The sequence below is a fragment of the Falco peregrinus genome, chromosome 1, assembly GCF_023634155.1.
Source record: "Falco peregrinus isolate bFalPer1 chromosome 1, bFalPer1.pri, whole genome shotgun sequence".
Lineage (NCBI taxonomy): Eukaryota > Metazoa > Chordata > Aves > Falconiformes > Falconidae > Falco > Falco peregrinus.
The window spans coordinates 116,298,764-116,312,967 of NC_073721.1; the positions used below are offsets into that span (position 1 = coordinate 116,298,764).

Sequence of the window (14,204 nt, forward strand, 5' to 3'; positions counted from 1 at the left end):
ATTAGAAGGTCAAGGCTTTGCTGTGTTAGTTATTCAGAAAAATATGAAAAACCTATTTCGGGCTTAGAGCGGCCTTCAAAGGTAGGAGGGAGGAATGGGGAAAGAATTACGTTATACAATATGAAGTAAAAATCTTCCTTCTTCAAACTTTGGAGTTTGTAGAATTGACAGTTAGGAGAAAATCCTAAGTATCCTGGTATTGGTATAAATTTGGCAAATTCAATCCCCATTGGCAAATTTTACTCCAAAATAATCAAAAGATAATAAAAAATGGAAAATCTGTGGTGTTGGTTTTTAGAAGAATTGTCTTCAAGGATATATTCATGCTCAGCTGGTACAAGGACTTGAAGCAAGCCTTGTGCAGTGACTAACTGGAAATTACTATATTTTAGGGTTGATTTCTTTGGGTTTTTTCTTCCCCCGCCCCCTTCCCCCCCCAAACTATCTATTAAGTTACTAGCAAATGCAGGAACAAATTAATCAAGTTAAATGTGCTCGTTAGGTGTTGCTGCGATTGGATTGCTCTGTGATCAAAATAATGTTTGCGTCCCCACGTCCCACAAACTTAACTACAGTTTAATCTGTGTTCTTAATAATGATAAGAATTTCAGCATTCGTCAGAGTAGTGATAGTGGTAGTGTTCATGTCCAAATGGAGCATTTCCCACGGTTTTGATGGCAGAGACCTTTGTAGCAAACAATGAAAAGAACGTTTTCTATTCATTCTGCTTCCTGTGAGCAAATATTCTATTCCTCATTGTCTGTAACAAAATCCTTCCAAGTGCAGGGTAGCTATAACAAAGATTTATTTATCACCAGCAATATTTACCCTACCTGTAATTCATTATCACCTATTTTATTCTAGTTCCGAACAGGACCTGCTGTTTGTTCTCTTCTGCACAGAACGAGAAACCGACCTGATGAAACTATCACCTTTGAGCAAAGGTGTAGGGTATGTGTCACATGGAATAGTTATTGTGTAGTCGAGCTCTGAAAACATTGTTAGAAGTATTGCTCCTTATTTGCTGTTCCAAATTGAAATCATAAATGTAATTAGCTACCAATTTTCTTTGAACAGATGTCCGTATGTTAAAATAATGTATGAGTTAGTTGTAATGAACTAGAATCACAGGTTTTAAGAATTTTCACCTCTTTTTGAGTTGGTCCTGTGCTTGATGCCAGTCCCTTCTTGCTGCCTTTGTTCCCCTTTATGGTAGCATTTGCAGCAAAGCCAAGAGAGGTTCATAAATCGATATTAACTGTGAGGACAGCTTGTTGGATTTTCTCCTTCTGTTTCCAGAAAACTCTGAGATAAAGCAGATGAATATGCATACAGTACGGGGGTTTTTTGCACTTCTTGTGCTTGTTCTTTCGGTGCCTTTATCAATATTTTTTATTATTTCAGTATATTAATCTGATGTGCGTGTATCAGAGCATCTTTGTCATATCTGTGAAATGGTTCTTTCTCAAATATCTAATCACAGCAGAAACTAGGAAAGGTTTTCACACTGTTCTGTGGAAAGTATGCGGTGGAGAAAGATGTAACAACTTCCTAGAATAATGAATGCATTTAGGCAGCGTTATAGTACCTGTGGCAGAAAATCAAAGCTGCTCTGACAGCCAGTTCTCTTCTGTATGATGAGAATAAAGAAACTGCTGTCACGTATCAGAGGAAGGGTGTCAGCCTAGACGGGTATCCTGCCTCCAACAGGGCTGGCCCTAAGCAGGAGCCTAGGGTATAGCAAAAATAGGGCAAGCATATACTTTACAATGTAATAATTTCTTTTTCTGGTTCTTAGTCCGTAAGTCCCACCTCTCTTTTCCCAGGACTGCCTGGTATCAGTGTAGAGCCAGGTGCGTTCCTTCTGGTGAAAGTAAGTGCTCAACATTGGATACAGTGTCAAACAAAGGTGATGCTGCCAAGGAGGTCAGGATGTATTCTCAGGTACTACAGCTGGAACAAGGGGGAATCTATATGGCTGCACTTCCAAACTGAGGATCATCCAGGTGCAGGAGCTGGAGGAATTCAGGAGATCTAAGGCCAAATCCCAGTGCGTATGCATATCATGCGTGAGGAAAGGAAGAGCAGTGAGGGGGGAAGATATGTTTTCCCAGCTCAGCAATCTAGGGTGGTATCAGTGGAGGAACATCACCCTGCAGTGTAACCTCATCTTATCTGGAAGGGCAAGATATCCACACAGGATCATTGCAGCTTTGTACAGCAGTTCTGGAACTGGCAGTAATTGTAGTGCCTTTCTTTCTAGCAGCAAGGGACTGACAGCGTAGGTACTGAAGCCTTGGGGGATGTAGGTATGCTCTGGGGAAAACACGGTCCTACAATTTTTTTTTTTTTCTTTAAATGAAAAGTCCTTGCCTGCAGTGTCAAATTTGTTCTTGCTGCTGGCACGTTTTAATGACTACTGTTCAGTGTGCTAGAGTGACATGTCTGCCTTTATTTGGTTTTGGAAACTCTTGAGCTTTTACTTTCCCACAAGTCTGATGTTAATGCGTCATGTATTTATGACGTGGATTACTGTGGGACTTCTGAAAGATCATTTGAAAGTAGGAAAGGATTAGCCCAGAGGCAGCCCCTCTTAGAGATAGACTCTTAAACATCAAAAGAGCGCAGATGAGAACATACGAGAGACTAAAAGCCCTCAGTTGGGAGGAGTTTAAGATAAACGCTCACCAATAACCTGCCTGCGTTAAACCTTTTCCAGAATGCGTGAGTCTGAGAGAGCAAGGGAGCTATAAAGGGTGAAGCAGCTAGCAGGGCACCAGACCAAACTGCCCACCTCTCCTGAAAGGTTGTGGCCCAGGTGTGAAGAGGTGCTTTTAGAAGGAATCAGCATGGAGCCTGAGGAGTACAGACGGAGAGGTAAGTGATCCTTTACTCTTGGAAACAGGTAGCATTTGCTTGTGGAGATCAGCTGTTGTAGAGCTGGGAATGGTACCCAGAATTAGGATGGGCTATACATACTCTTCATTTGCAGACATGTCCTTGAGAATTAGATCTGCTGAGGCCGAGACAAAAATGTGTTCCAGGGTTGAGTTTAATGGATTTGGAGTCAGTGGATGACTGAGGCTTTTTTTGGTCTTAAATTTAAAATACTGTGGTAAAGCTGCAGAACTGTGATTCTGAATAAACTTGTGCCAAGGGGTTATGCACAGTGGTTCTTCCCTGGATGACACCATGAAACTTCAGTGATACTGGCACAGTTCTGGAGATGGGAAGCAAACTTCGGTGCCAGGGCTGGAGGAGGTTGCCTAAAAAGTGGAGAAAAGGTGTGGACCTGTGCAGTTTTTTTAAGAAGATGCAAAAGGGGGTATGCTGTAACGACAGGGAAGCATGGGGAATTAGGAAAATTTGATGTCTGAAATGCAGTTTCAGTTAATTTGTAGGCAAAAAAATCTGTCTATCAGTAATTAAACTGTACTTGTACCATGATTGTATTTTAAAGGTACATTTGAACTATTCAGTGGCAACGCTGAAATAACCCTGTGGATCTGTTCTGTGCCCGTGGAGCCTGTTCTAGAAGCCGTGTCCCTACATTATTAGATGGGACAAGTAGGGTGTAGGAGGAAGGTTAGTTCCTGTGGCTGTCCTCGGAGCAGTATTCCAAGCCCTGTCCGATGCTAATGACAAATTGCATGAAGTACTAGCACTGTTAGTTTTCCTGCAATTGAAACTCAAAGCACTGGTTTGCTTCTTGCAGGGAAGGAGATGGTGGACTACATCTGCCAGTACCTGAGCAATGTGAGAGAGAGACGAGTGACTCCTGATGTACAGCCAGGTTACATGAGAGCCCAGTTGCCAGATTCTGCCCCAATGGACCCAGACAGCTGGGACAACATCATTGGAGATATAGAGAAGATTATTATGCCTGGGGTAAGAAATAAAGTATAATCACAAGAAAAAGCCATTACTACCTCAGGTGAACACCAAATCCTGGAATGCACAGGTTCTACAGAACATGTATCTGAAGTGCCCAAAATATAGAATAAGGTTTGCAGAAGGATTCTGGAGATTACTGTTGTGTTCCTAAGTACAATTTTAGGGGACAGACCGAATGTATTTTTGAAGTATTTTATACATTAAGAATAACTCATGTTTGCTTAGAGGGGAATAGTGATTTTCTGACACTGGTGAATTTAGCTTCACAAGACCCCTCTGCCTGCTGAACTGCATCATCTCAGAGGTGAAAACCCAGGCACAGCAAGGTGAAATGTCTCTTGTCCAGGGTCACCTACCTGTAAGATTTGTCTCCTTGCATGTAAAGGTCTCCTTCCTCTTGTGCATAAGTATTGCAGATTCTGCTAAATGAGTTCATATTACCCAATTAAGTGTTTTAGGTAAGAAGCTGTTTCAAAGTGTATTTTAAAATTTTCTTTACAGATGTTTGCAGAAACTTGGTGTGATGTAGGAGACGTATTCACATTAAACATACTTATGCTGGTGTCCCACATACAGGCTCCTTCAGTGTAAGGAGGGAGGCTATATGATTTGTAAATTGGTGTGTGTGACTGAAGGCAAGATATTGTTTGACGAAATAAGTAAGAGCAATTTTGTTGCGAGGGTTCCCTGTATGAAGATAAATGTTTTGATAAATATTTCTGACTGTTGTGTCATGTTCAAAAGACCATTATTTCCTGTTCTGAGTCTTTGACTGCCTGTTTAATTCAGATAAATGCTTTTGCTGTAATTTGGAATTTATCTAATAACGACCCAGTATTATCATTCGCTAGTGCTGCACTCCTGTTACTATCTCTGTAGCTTTCTGCTAGCAGATCTGTAATTGCACATATTAGGTTGCTATGATCCTTTTCCATCACTTTAAACAGATACTAATCACTACATCATGTGCAGAAATTTGTGATGTTTTCAGACCTAACTTCTAGATAATTCTGTTCTAGGTAGTCCATTGGCAAAGTCCACACATGCATGCCTACTTTCCAGCTCTTACTTCCTGGCCTTCACTCCTTGGAGATATGTTGGCTGATGCAATTAACTGCTTGGGATTCACATGGGTAATTTTCTTTTTGTTATTTTAGATATTTATCTCCTGTGTGTATTATGCAGGGAGCAGGTCATAGCCATTCTCTCTTCTTCTGTGAGTCAGTATAATTATTTACTTTAACCAATTGTATGTCATTTGCATAAATGACAAAGATCACTTAGAAAAATAAATAAATAGAATATATAAGAGTAAACATTACCTAGTAGTGAGAATGAATTAAAGAAATATACCACTAGAAATGTCTGTTTTCTAATCCTTTGCATATCCCACTGTGAGCATTGTTCCCTGTCATCTAGTCTCAGTGCCAAGACGGTTACACAAGCACTGCAGGCAATAGAAGAGACACCATCCATGACTGCAGGCTACGTTGGGCTCTGTTCCAGTTCTCCGGCTCCTTTGAGAGAACACATTTCCCATTTTTCCTCTTCGGAAAATAATTGTTTAGTGGCCTGTCCCAGTCTGAATATTTTGTATCCTCCTGCAGCAGGTACACAGTGCTACTTGGTTATGACTCTACATACCTCAGTAGCGTTCTGAAGCCAGTGTTTTCCCCAGTGGTGAAGTTGCCTGGATTTGTAGACTTATGTCTCCATGTAAGAAAGCAGTAGAAGCTCATAAACCTTCAAAGAAATTGGTGGTTATAGTCTTCATGTAGTTGTATAAGATTAGCTCATTGCATACACAGAAGCACCCATTTCTGTGCCCTCAATCTAGCTGTGATAGATTTCTGTTAAGTTTGCAATGTGAACAGAGTCTTTCTTAAGTGGAAAGCTGGATACTGCAGAACGGCTTTCATCTTTCTTTTGCCACTGCAAAAAGCCTCCCTTAACTCAGCTGGAAGATAGATGAGCGCTCTGTCTCTTCAGGGACCAAGAGCCTGTACTTGTGTGGTGAATTGCAGTTTCAGGGCTTTGTCTCAAATAGCTCATTGTGAATTTTTTTTTTATATGAATGACTCTCAAATTATTGATAGTTTAGAAGCTCAGCACTGAGAGTGATGCAGGTCATCTGGAGAGAGCATTTGAAGGAGGTTAGTGGGAGTCTGTATTTGGTTTTAAGAGAGCAGCTGTGAATGAACAAGGTACCTGGCACTCACCCTCATCTGTGACCTTAACCTAGCGGTCTGTAGTACAGAACTCAGCAAACAACATAATTTTTATTGCAGTAGCGTTGTATTCAACTAGGTATGGGCTATAGCTTTACGCAATGAGCTACTTACATCTCCAGTGTCACAGAGCTGGTCATCTGCCTTTGTTGCATCTGGGTGAGACTTCTCCCAAGGCAATTAAAACCCGTTAATAGCTATTAATTAGAATGTGATACGTGGTTTACTCTAAGGGTTATACTCCTACTGTGTTTGCAGGATGAATTACAGGCTGATTCTCTTTTTTAAAAATTATTTTTCTAGGCCTCCAGTCCAGCCTGTACAGAGCTGGAAATGAATGTGATGGATTGGTTGGCTAAAATGCTGGGCCTTCCAGATAAATTCCTGCACCACCATCCCGACAGTGTGGGTGGAGGAGTATTACAGGTAGGGGAGATCAGAGGTGGCCTCATCAACATTTTGTTTTCACTCAGGTGATTTTCCTTCTGGGTGATGGTTTTTCCTGCAGGCAAAACCAACAAGATTTGCTCTATGGGTCTGAATAGAGATGAAACCCAATTTGACGTTACTTTCACAAATTTTAGTATTAAATATAGAAGATTATAGAACAGGAATTAGTATTGCTTTTAGTCCTGTTGTGTTATGGATGAGGAGCAGGTATTCTTGTGGCCTTATATAAGGACAGAGGAGAGTTAGGTTTGGTTTCTTTGGTCTGTTTCACATCACCAAATTATTCACTAAAGTGATTCCTGCATAATTAGAGAAGGAATCCTTGTTGTTCCTTCTGCCAGCAGTACGTAGCCACGCAAGAAATTGTTTTTCTTTTTTCTCATGTCTACTTTGAGAGTTGCAAGGTCAAGGCCTGAACCTTTACCTCCTTTCACAAGGCCTAAATGAGTATCCCCTGGAATTGGTGCAGAGACGCTGTGGTGTTGTAAGGAGCTTTGCTCAGGTTTGTCATTTTTATGGGAGATACTGCATTTTAGCTGTAGAAGAACAAAAGGAAAATGTGATTTATTTACTCCCCCTAACTTTCAGTCCTGCATGTTAAAAGTATACAGCAGCTAAAAGGCTTTATTTTGTGTCGCTGGCCCAGGGACCTGCTCATCAGCTAGCAAGTTTTCACTGCATCCCAGAAAAGCGGTAGTAGAAAAGAGGGGATGGGCAGCTGAGCACCTCAATGACATCCGTAAATCCCTGACAAAATAGCAATAATGGAGTAATATGTTGCAGTAAATGAGCAATGTCTTTGCAGAGCACTGTGAGTGAATCAACCTTGGTTGCACTGCTAGCAGCAAGGAAAAACAAAATTCTGGAGATGAAGCTTTCAGAGCCAGACACTGATGAGTCCTCACTCAATTCTCGCCTCATCGCTTACGCATCTGATCAAGTAGGTTCTTTTGGTTACAAAGAAAATAAATTTGCTTCTGCTGTCTTGTCCAGACCACACAATGCGAACGTGACTTTCTGTACCAAGACAAAACCGCAAACATGAATGGTCACAGGCATAAACGAGCCCCTCCAATGTTGCTTTCTGCAAATGGGGAAACGAAATCTGTGTGAGATGAGGTTTTGTAGGGTCCTGGCAGTCTTCAAGAGACTGTTTCACGTGACTTACTTCGGCACGTCCTTCCTGTTGTGTCACAAAGCCTTACTGCAGTAAGTAGGTGCTGATCTCGTGCTGCTGCAGCTCTTGTTTCTTCACAGCCTCCTTCCACTCGGACAGGCATGCTGAGGGCATTACTCCAGTGCTGCTCGGGGTTGTGGTCTCCACTCCGGGCCTCTGTGCTTGTTCTTGGAGGAGACATTGACACAGTACTGCAGCTCTGCCTGCAAACCTGTTCCGTCCTTGGACTCCTGAACTGAACAGTTGTATTCCCCTGTGAAAACTGCAACAGGAGACACACTTGTTCTGGCTCTCTTAGTATAACTAAAAGGGCTTTTTCTCATCAGGGGGTTTGGTCTACCCCAGCCCAGAAGTAAGCAACTTCAGGGGGCGGTTACCTTCTTATGGCAGGGAGGAGGGAATAAACTGAGGTTGATCCATTTCTAGAGGCTCCTTTAAGAGCTGAGTTCTGATAAATGGCCCTCCAAACACAAGGTGAGGATGCCTGTTACTACAGTTTAGAGACCAGAACCCAAATAAATGGAACATAAGCATTCACTGGAGTAACAGTTTCTTGTAGTTACTCACAAAGAAACTTTCAGACTTGTATTAATATGGATTATAATAAGGACCTTATCTCTGCTTTTCCTGCTGTCTTTATAAGGCCATAACTTACCACAGCTGTTCAGCTTCAGAGCTTGCTTTCTTACTGTTTTTCTTTTTTTTAAAGGCACATTCTTCTGTAGAAAAGGCTGGCTTGATTTCTCTTGTGAAGATGAAATTTCTGCCTGTGGATGAGAACTTTTCCCTCAGAGGTGAAACTTTGAAGAAAGCCATTGCAGAAGACAGAAGGAAAGGCCTAGTGCCAGTCTTTGTATGTTCAGCTTTCTGGTTGGGAGTATCGGCATCGTTTTGTGTTCTTGATGTCAACGTAAAATTTAATCTGAAACATTCCTTATTAATTAAATATGTTAGCTGGAAGTTAAAATGCATAAAATAATTTCTATTTTATTGGAAAAAAATTAGTATCATTTCAACTGTCTGTGATGGCCTACCCACTTTTAAAGTGCTGCGTCCATTTGTTTAAAAAATGCCATCTTAACAGGTTTGTTTCCTTCTAGGTTTGTGCAACTTTGGGTACAACTGGTGTCTGTGCTTTTGACAGTCTCTCAGAACTGGGTCCAATTTGTAAGTGTCTTTTAAGTGTCTTCCCTCCCCTCCCCCTCCCCTCCCCCGAGTTGCAAACTATGATAGCACAGAAAAGATAGAATGAGAAATTCTCGTGCCAAAACAAAGGAGAGCAGAAACACTAATGATCTGAGTTTTTCAGATGTGTCTCAAAGATCAGTGGACTCAGCACAAGACTTCGTAGTGATTTTTATAAGATTTAGGTTAGGATGCTAAAGTACATTCTACTCAAGATGGATGAAATTTGCCAACTGATAAATCTTTAATGTGGTTATTCAGGGAATACAGACTGTACAGTACAGAGTGCAGTACTGCTGTAGGATGGATACATAAATATTTAACCTAGCAAAGGCGTTTTGAAGGTGGTGTTTGCTAGGACATCTTTTGTAGCCACCGGTTCAAAAGGTAGATTTTACATGATTGCAGACCTTATTCTGGCTTAAATTCTGACAAGTAGCTGCTGTGGCACTTTCTCTTGTTGGGTCAGCGTCAATTCTCTCTCTGGGTCTTTTTTGCTTGCCACTGTGTCTTTATTCTGGCATTGTACTGGGGAATTTCACTTAGTAGAAAGGCAGGTGAGACAAATCAGATGTTGAAAAGCCTCATATGAAATATGGAATAGTGAATTTTCTTATAGACACCATCTGATTTCAGCATTATCCTATGTTTTGGGGTTCTGGATCCACAGCTTTAGAATAAAACTAGATTGTCAATTGTCTTGCTTGCTATTTTGTTGTCAGCCTGTCTGCCTTCTGCAAAAACATGCACCTAGTTTTCAGAGATGAGAGATTAAACATGTACTTTGATTCCTTCTGTCCCTTACGTAAAACTATTTCAATTCCAACAGGTGATGCTGAGGGACTCTGGCTTCATATTGACGCTGCGTATGCAGGAACAGCATTTGTATGCCCTGAATTTCGATTATTCTTGGATGGAATTGAATATGCAGATTCCTTTACCTTTAACCCTTCCAAATGGATGATGGTTCATTTTGACTGCACTGGATTTTGGTGAGTAAAGGCAAAACACAAACACCACCAAAAGGATAACATGCAAATTGCAGAGTTTTTCTCTGCATAATTTTTGCTAAATACAGTTCATTCTACATTTGATAGGGTTAAGGATAAATACAAACTACATCAAACCTTCAGTGTTAACCCTGTTTACCTCAGACATCCCAATTCAGGAGCTGCTGTTGATTTCATGGTAAGTTGTTATTTGAGTTAAATTGTATATAAAATGTTCAAACAGACTACAAAATTCCTCACACTCTGGAGCGTGCTTATCTTATAGCTGGTCATACTATATAAAAGCATAAAAGCAATTATACTGAGATCCTAATGCAGAGTAAGTAATAAAACTGAAGTGAGCCCTGGTTATGAAAATTAATTATAAAATTATATGTAAAATATAGAGATTGAAATACTTAAGATTTTTACACAGATGGGGATCCAGCCTTGCCTTTTTAGTTAGAAGGGTCATTTCTGTGCATTGTGTTGCTGAAGTAATTCCTAGTGGTGGCATTTTGGCTGGTTTTCTTGTACCTCTGGTACATACTAAAAGAGAGAAAAGAGTAAGTGATGGAAGTGCCACGCTGTAAAACAGCAGTAGAATGAATTACATTTTTCTTCGCATTAAGATATTCATAGGAGAGCTAAGGAGGCATTTCACTTTAGATCAGTCTTACAGCAGATTTCAGCACAGGAAAACAAAAGAATATTCACTGCCAATTGTTTCTGCTATGATCTCACCCTGGTCCTGAAAAGATAATTGTTTCCTTGAAATCAATAGTGCTTTTCACTAGAGTGAGTGTGGAGAGGAGTGGAAAAAATTTATCAAGGAGTCCCTCTTGCGGTTAAATAGGACTCTGCATATAATTGCGTAGCTCCCTAGAAGTATTTGCATTATATGTTCTGTCACTCTTCTGCATGCGTTAGGTGTTGCTTCCTCTGGAAGGGTCTTGCCCTACATCAGCGGTTGCTGTTTATAATTGTTTTGGGAAAAAATTCAGGATGGTACTTAAATATGCAAGTTACAGGAACTGATTTGAGCACTCGGATCTAAAGTGTAAATGGACACATCTGAAATTGATAATGCTCTTTAAATGCAAAAAGATGTTGTTAGCTGGTAATTAACAAAAAATTCTAAGCATATCCAGGCCATAGATTAAGAGGAATTGCCAAAATCTTACTTTTGCAATTAATTGAAAAATGTGTAGATAGAGCATTTCTTTGATGGCTATTTCCTAGGTTTAGCAGATTTTCAGTAATTTGAAATGATTTGTGTCAACAGAGATTTCTGACCTAAGTCTGAAGCGACAGAGGCAGCAGTGTAAGGGGACACTCCTTTCTGTTGTTTTTGCACTCGCTGGTCAACTGTTGTCTTTTCACAGCACTGGCAAATTCCACTCAGTCGTCGATTTCGTTCTTTGAAGTTGTGGTTTGTGATTCGTTCATTTGGGGTGAAAAAGCTTCAGGCTCATGTCCGACATGTATGTAAATTAACAATCCGAGCATAAATGTATGATGTTCACTTACTGGTAGCTAGGGCATAACAAGTCCTCTTGCACACAAAGCTTGCGTGTGAACACTCGGTGGGTGCTGATTTTACTGGTTAAGTAATTTGGAAAGATTGACTGTGTAGACAAAAGATTTCCTGTACCCTTCCTGCAATCAATAGGTGATGGAGAGCGACTTGGTCAGTCAGTGCCTTCTGCACATGACCGAGTACTGATCTTAGAAGCTTTCTTTGAGGCAAAGTTGCAGCTGTTAGGGAGGCAGGCTGTGATGAATGGCTGAACCCATTGCGATGAAAATTTATGGTCTTAAGTCTTTGGAGCATAAATAAAGGGATCATATTGTGGATCAATGGTTGCTGCAAAAGGACTAATCTGAGAAGGCATGTTGTGTTTTCAAATCTTCTTCTAGAAAATTCCTATATCTAGTCCAGTTACTCTTATTCATTGTCAGGGGTTTGGGCAAATAGAGACAGACTTTTAAATTCTTAGCTTGGTCGTCATTCTTCTGTTTGCTGCCATTCATGCATTGGAATGATGTGTTTTAGTAAGGAAAGGAATTCTTAACTACTTAGTTTAGTGTCTTACAGTGGGTTTGTGACAAACCAATACATAACTACTGGGTTTTTTCCTTAATTATAGGGTACTGAAACAGCCAAATTCTTTGAATCCTTGGTTAAAAGTGATCCACTCTTTGAAATTCCTGCCACAAGACATCTTGGACTGGTTGTATTCCGTCTAAAGGTAAAGACTGAGCCTTTTGCATGTCTCTTTGGAATCAATTGACCACAGCTGATCTCTCCCCAGACATTAAGAACTTTGTGTAAGAATTTGTAATGCTGGAGTTCTTATGATGTTTGGATGTTGTTGGAAATTCTAACTATAGTGTCTTTATTTTTTTTTTTCTTCTTATTCATATTTAAAACAGGGTCCCAACTGGCTGACAGAAAAACTCCTGAAAGAACTAAGCAGTTCTGGCAGGCTCTTCCTTGTTCCAGCAACTGTTCGTGACAAATTCATCATTCGCTTTACTGTAACGTCTCAGTTCACAACCAGGGAAGATATTCTGCAAGACTGGAACATCATTCAACATACTGCAGCCCAAATTGTTAGCCAGAATTATGGGTTGCACTGCATCAGTTCTGGTGATGGGTCAAGAATAATCCCTAATATGATAGTTGAGCCTAGCTCTGATGCCACTAGTAATGATTCTCAGCTTTATCTAGATAGAGGAAAACACAAAATGCCTTCCAGAAAAATAGTAGTTCAGCCTAAGAAGTCAGCAGCAAGTCCCAGTACATGTGTGGTTAGTCAACAAGTGAGAGGTCAAGGGGATCCTCTAGATGACTGTTTTCCGGAAGATGTCCAGGATGTTACCAAACATAAGTTAACTTCTTTTTTATTCAGTTATTTATCTGTTCAAGGCAAGAAAAAGACAGCACGTTCCCTTAGCTGCAACAGTGTGCCAATGACTGGTAGTCTCGAGCAATGTAACCCCAAGGCAGCAGCCACTGAGAAGGAGTCTCATGCAAATGCCAGAATTCTTTCCAGGCTGCCTGAAGAGGTGATGATCAAAAAAAGTGCCTTCAAAAAACTAATTAAGTTCTACAGTGTCCCGAACTTTCCAGAGTGTAGCATTCAGTGTGGCCTTCAGCTGCCTTGTTGTCCTCTGCAAGCCATTGTTTAACAAGTAAAAGAGCTCGGTCCGTAAGACTTCTCCAGGTAGAGAACCAAAGTTTGTTTATTCACATGCAATACTACGTGTTACTTTGTCCAATATGTAAGTAGTGGCAATGACCACACAGAAAATTCCTGTGCTTTTACTGGTGGAAACCTCGTGTACTTATAGATTAAAATACCAAATAAATCTTGCAGCCGTATGACACAAAACTCTGGTTTGTAGACTATGGTGAAGAATGCCAATTTCTGCCTTAGAAGTCCTGGTAATGGACAGTTTGTAGCTGGTACTCCAGAGCCATTTTGACAAAATACGCTGGTAGGGGATAAACCGTTTGACTATTTATTTGCACCATGGACGCTTTTGGTTTTTTAAGACTTTCACTTAAACTGTCTACACTAGTGTAAGGATCTGCGTGTGCAGACAATGCCAACATCACTTCTGAACTGTGCAGAAAGAAGGGTGTAACCCAAGAGATTTTGCTGTATTAGGGCAATTTAAAAACTCCCTGAGTTTAAAAACACAGCAGCCCTGCCATTCCCTCTGTGGAATGTATTACAGTACGCAGGAGGCGTTACACGGCCGTGCTGCAAGAGCGGTTGCCCTTGCTCTGAGCGCCTGTGGCCTTCCTCAGCATGGCCTAAGGTCTGTGAATCACAAGTGCGTGAGGGAAGAGAGCGGGAATGCTATTTCACCCTTTCTCAGAAGAACGAAGGGTCATTACAAAAGAAAGCATCTCTGTGCAGCAAACAAACTTATTGCTACAAGAGGCCAGTGATTTACATATTTTTCAATAACAATTTAAAAACCTGGGGGGAGAACAATCTGTTGAAGGCAACTCTAAATTCAGAGATACTACTATTGAGTCAGGAAGCGTGATGATTGCTAGGAGATTATTCTGGGAAAGCACTGCTAGATGCTTGCTGCCTTCTCCATAGTTGTCTCCTGGCACCTATAATCACCCCCTCTTGAAGGCAGTGCATCTGCCAGATGGATCTTCAGTCCGACCCAGTACAACTGTTCTCAAGTTATATAAACAATGAGCCTGGTTAATCAGAAAAATTTCCCTACTTCATACAACATCAGCTAAACTTG

The 14,204-nt window shown here is 40.8% G+C and overlaps 1 protein-coding gene across 4 annotated transcripts; it reads left to right on the forward strand.

The window, feature by feature from the left end:
* Positions 1–92: 92 nt before the first annotated feature.
* Positions 93–13,311, forward strand: HDC (histidine decarboxylase). Of its 4 annotated transcripts, XM_055810258.1 has the most exons (14): positions 93–951; positions 1,827–1,944; positions 2,720–2,877; positions 3,716–3,888; positions 4,914–5,027; positions 6,426–6,548; positions 7,378–7,512; positions 8,459–8,602; positions 8,850–8,916; positions 9,764–9,926; positions 10,032–10,122; positions 11,309–11,407; positions 12,074–12,175; positions 12,360–13,311. In XM_055810258.1, exons 3-14 carry the CDS (start codon positions 2,850–2,852, stop codon positions 13,116–13,118), a joined length of 1,998 nt encoding a protein of 665 aa, XP_055666233.1. In that variant the 5' UTR covers positions 93–951; positions 1,827–1,944; positions 2,720–2,849; the 3' UTR covers positions 13,119–13,311. The 4 variants fall into 4 exon arrangements, with proteins under 4 accessions (XP_055666233.1, XP_055666221.1, XP_027648340.2 ...); XM_055810246.1 differs by having other exon boundaries at positions 1,827–2,877; XM_027792539.2 differs by having other exon boundaries at positions 93–2,877.
* Positions 13,312–14,204: the final 893 nt, after the last annotated feature.

Excerpts from the sequence above, each read along its gene's own strand:
- HDC (XM_027792539.2), top strand. The coding sequence starts at position 2,850 with ATGGAGCCTGAGGAGTACAGACGGAGAG. Across the intron at positions 8,603-8,849 it reads AAGGCCTAGTGCCAGTCTTT|GTTTGTGCAACTTTGGGTAC; the intron begins GTATGTTCAGCT and ends GTTTCCTTCTAG. Across the intron at positions 10,123-11,308 it reads GAGCTGCTGTTGATTTCATG|CACTGGCAAATTCCACTCAG; the intron begins GTAAGTTGTTAT and ends GTCTTTTCACAG.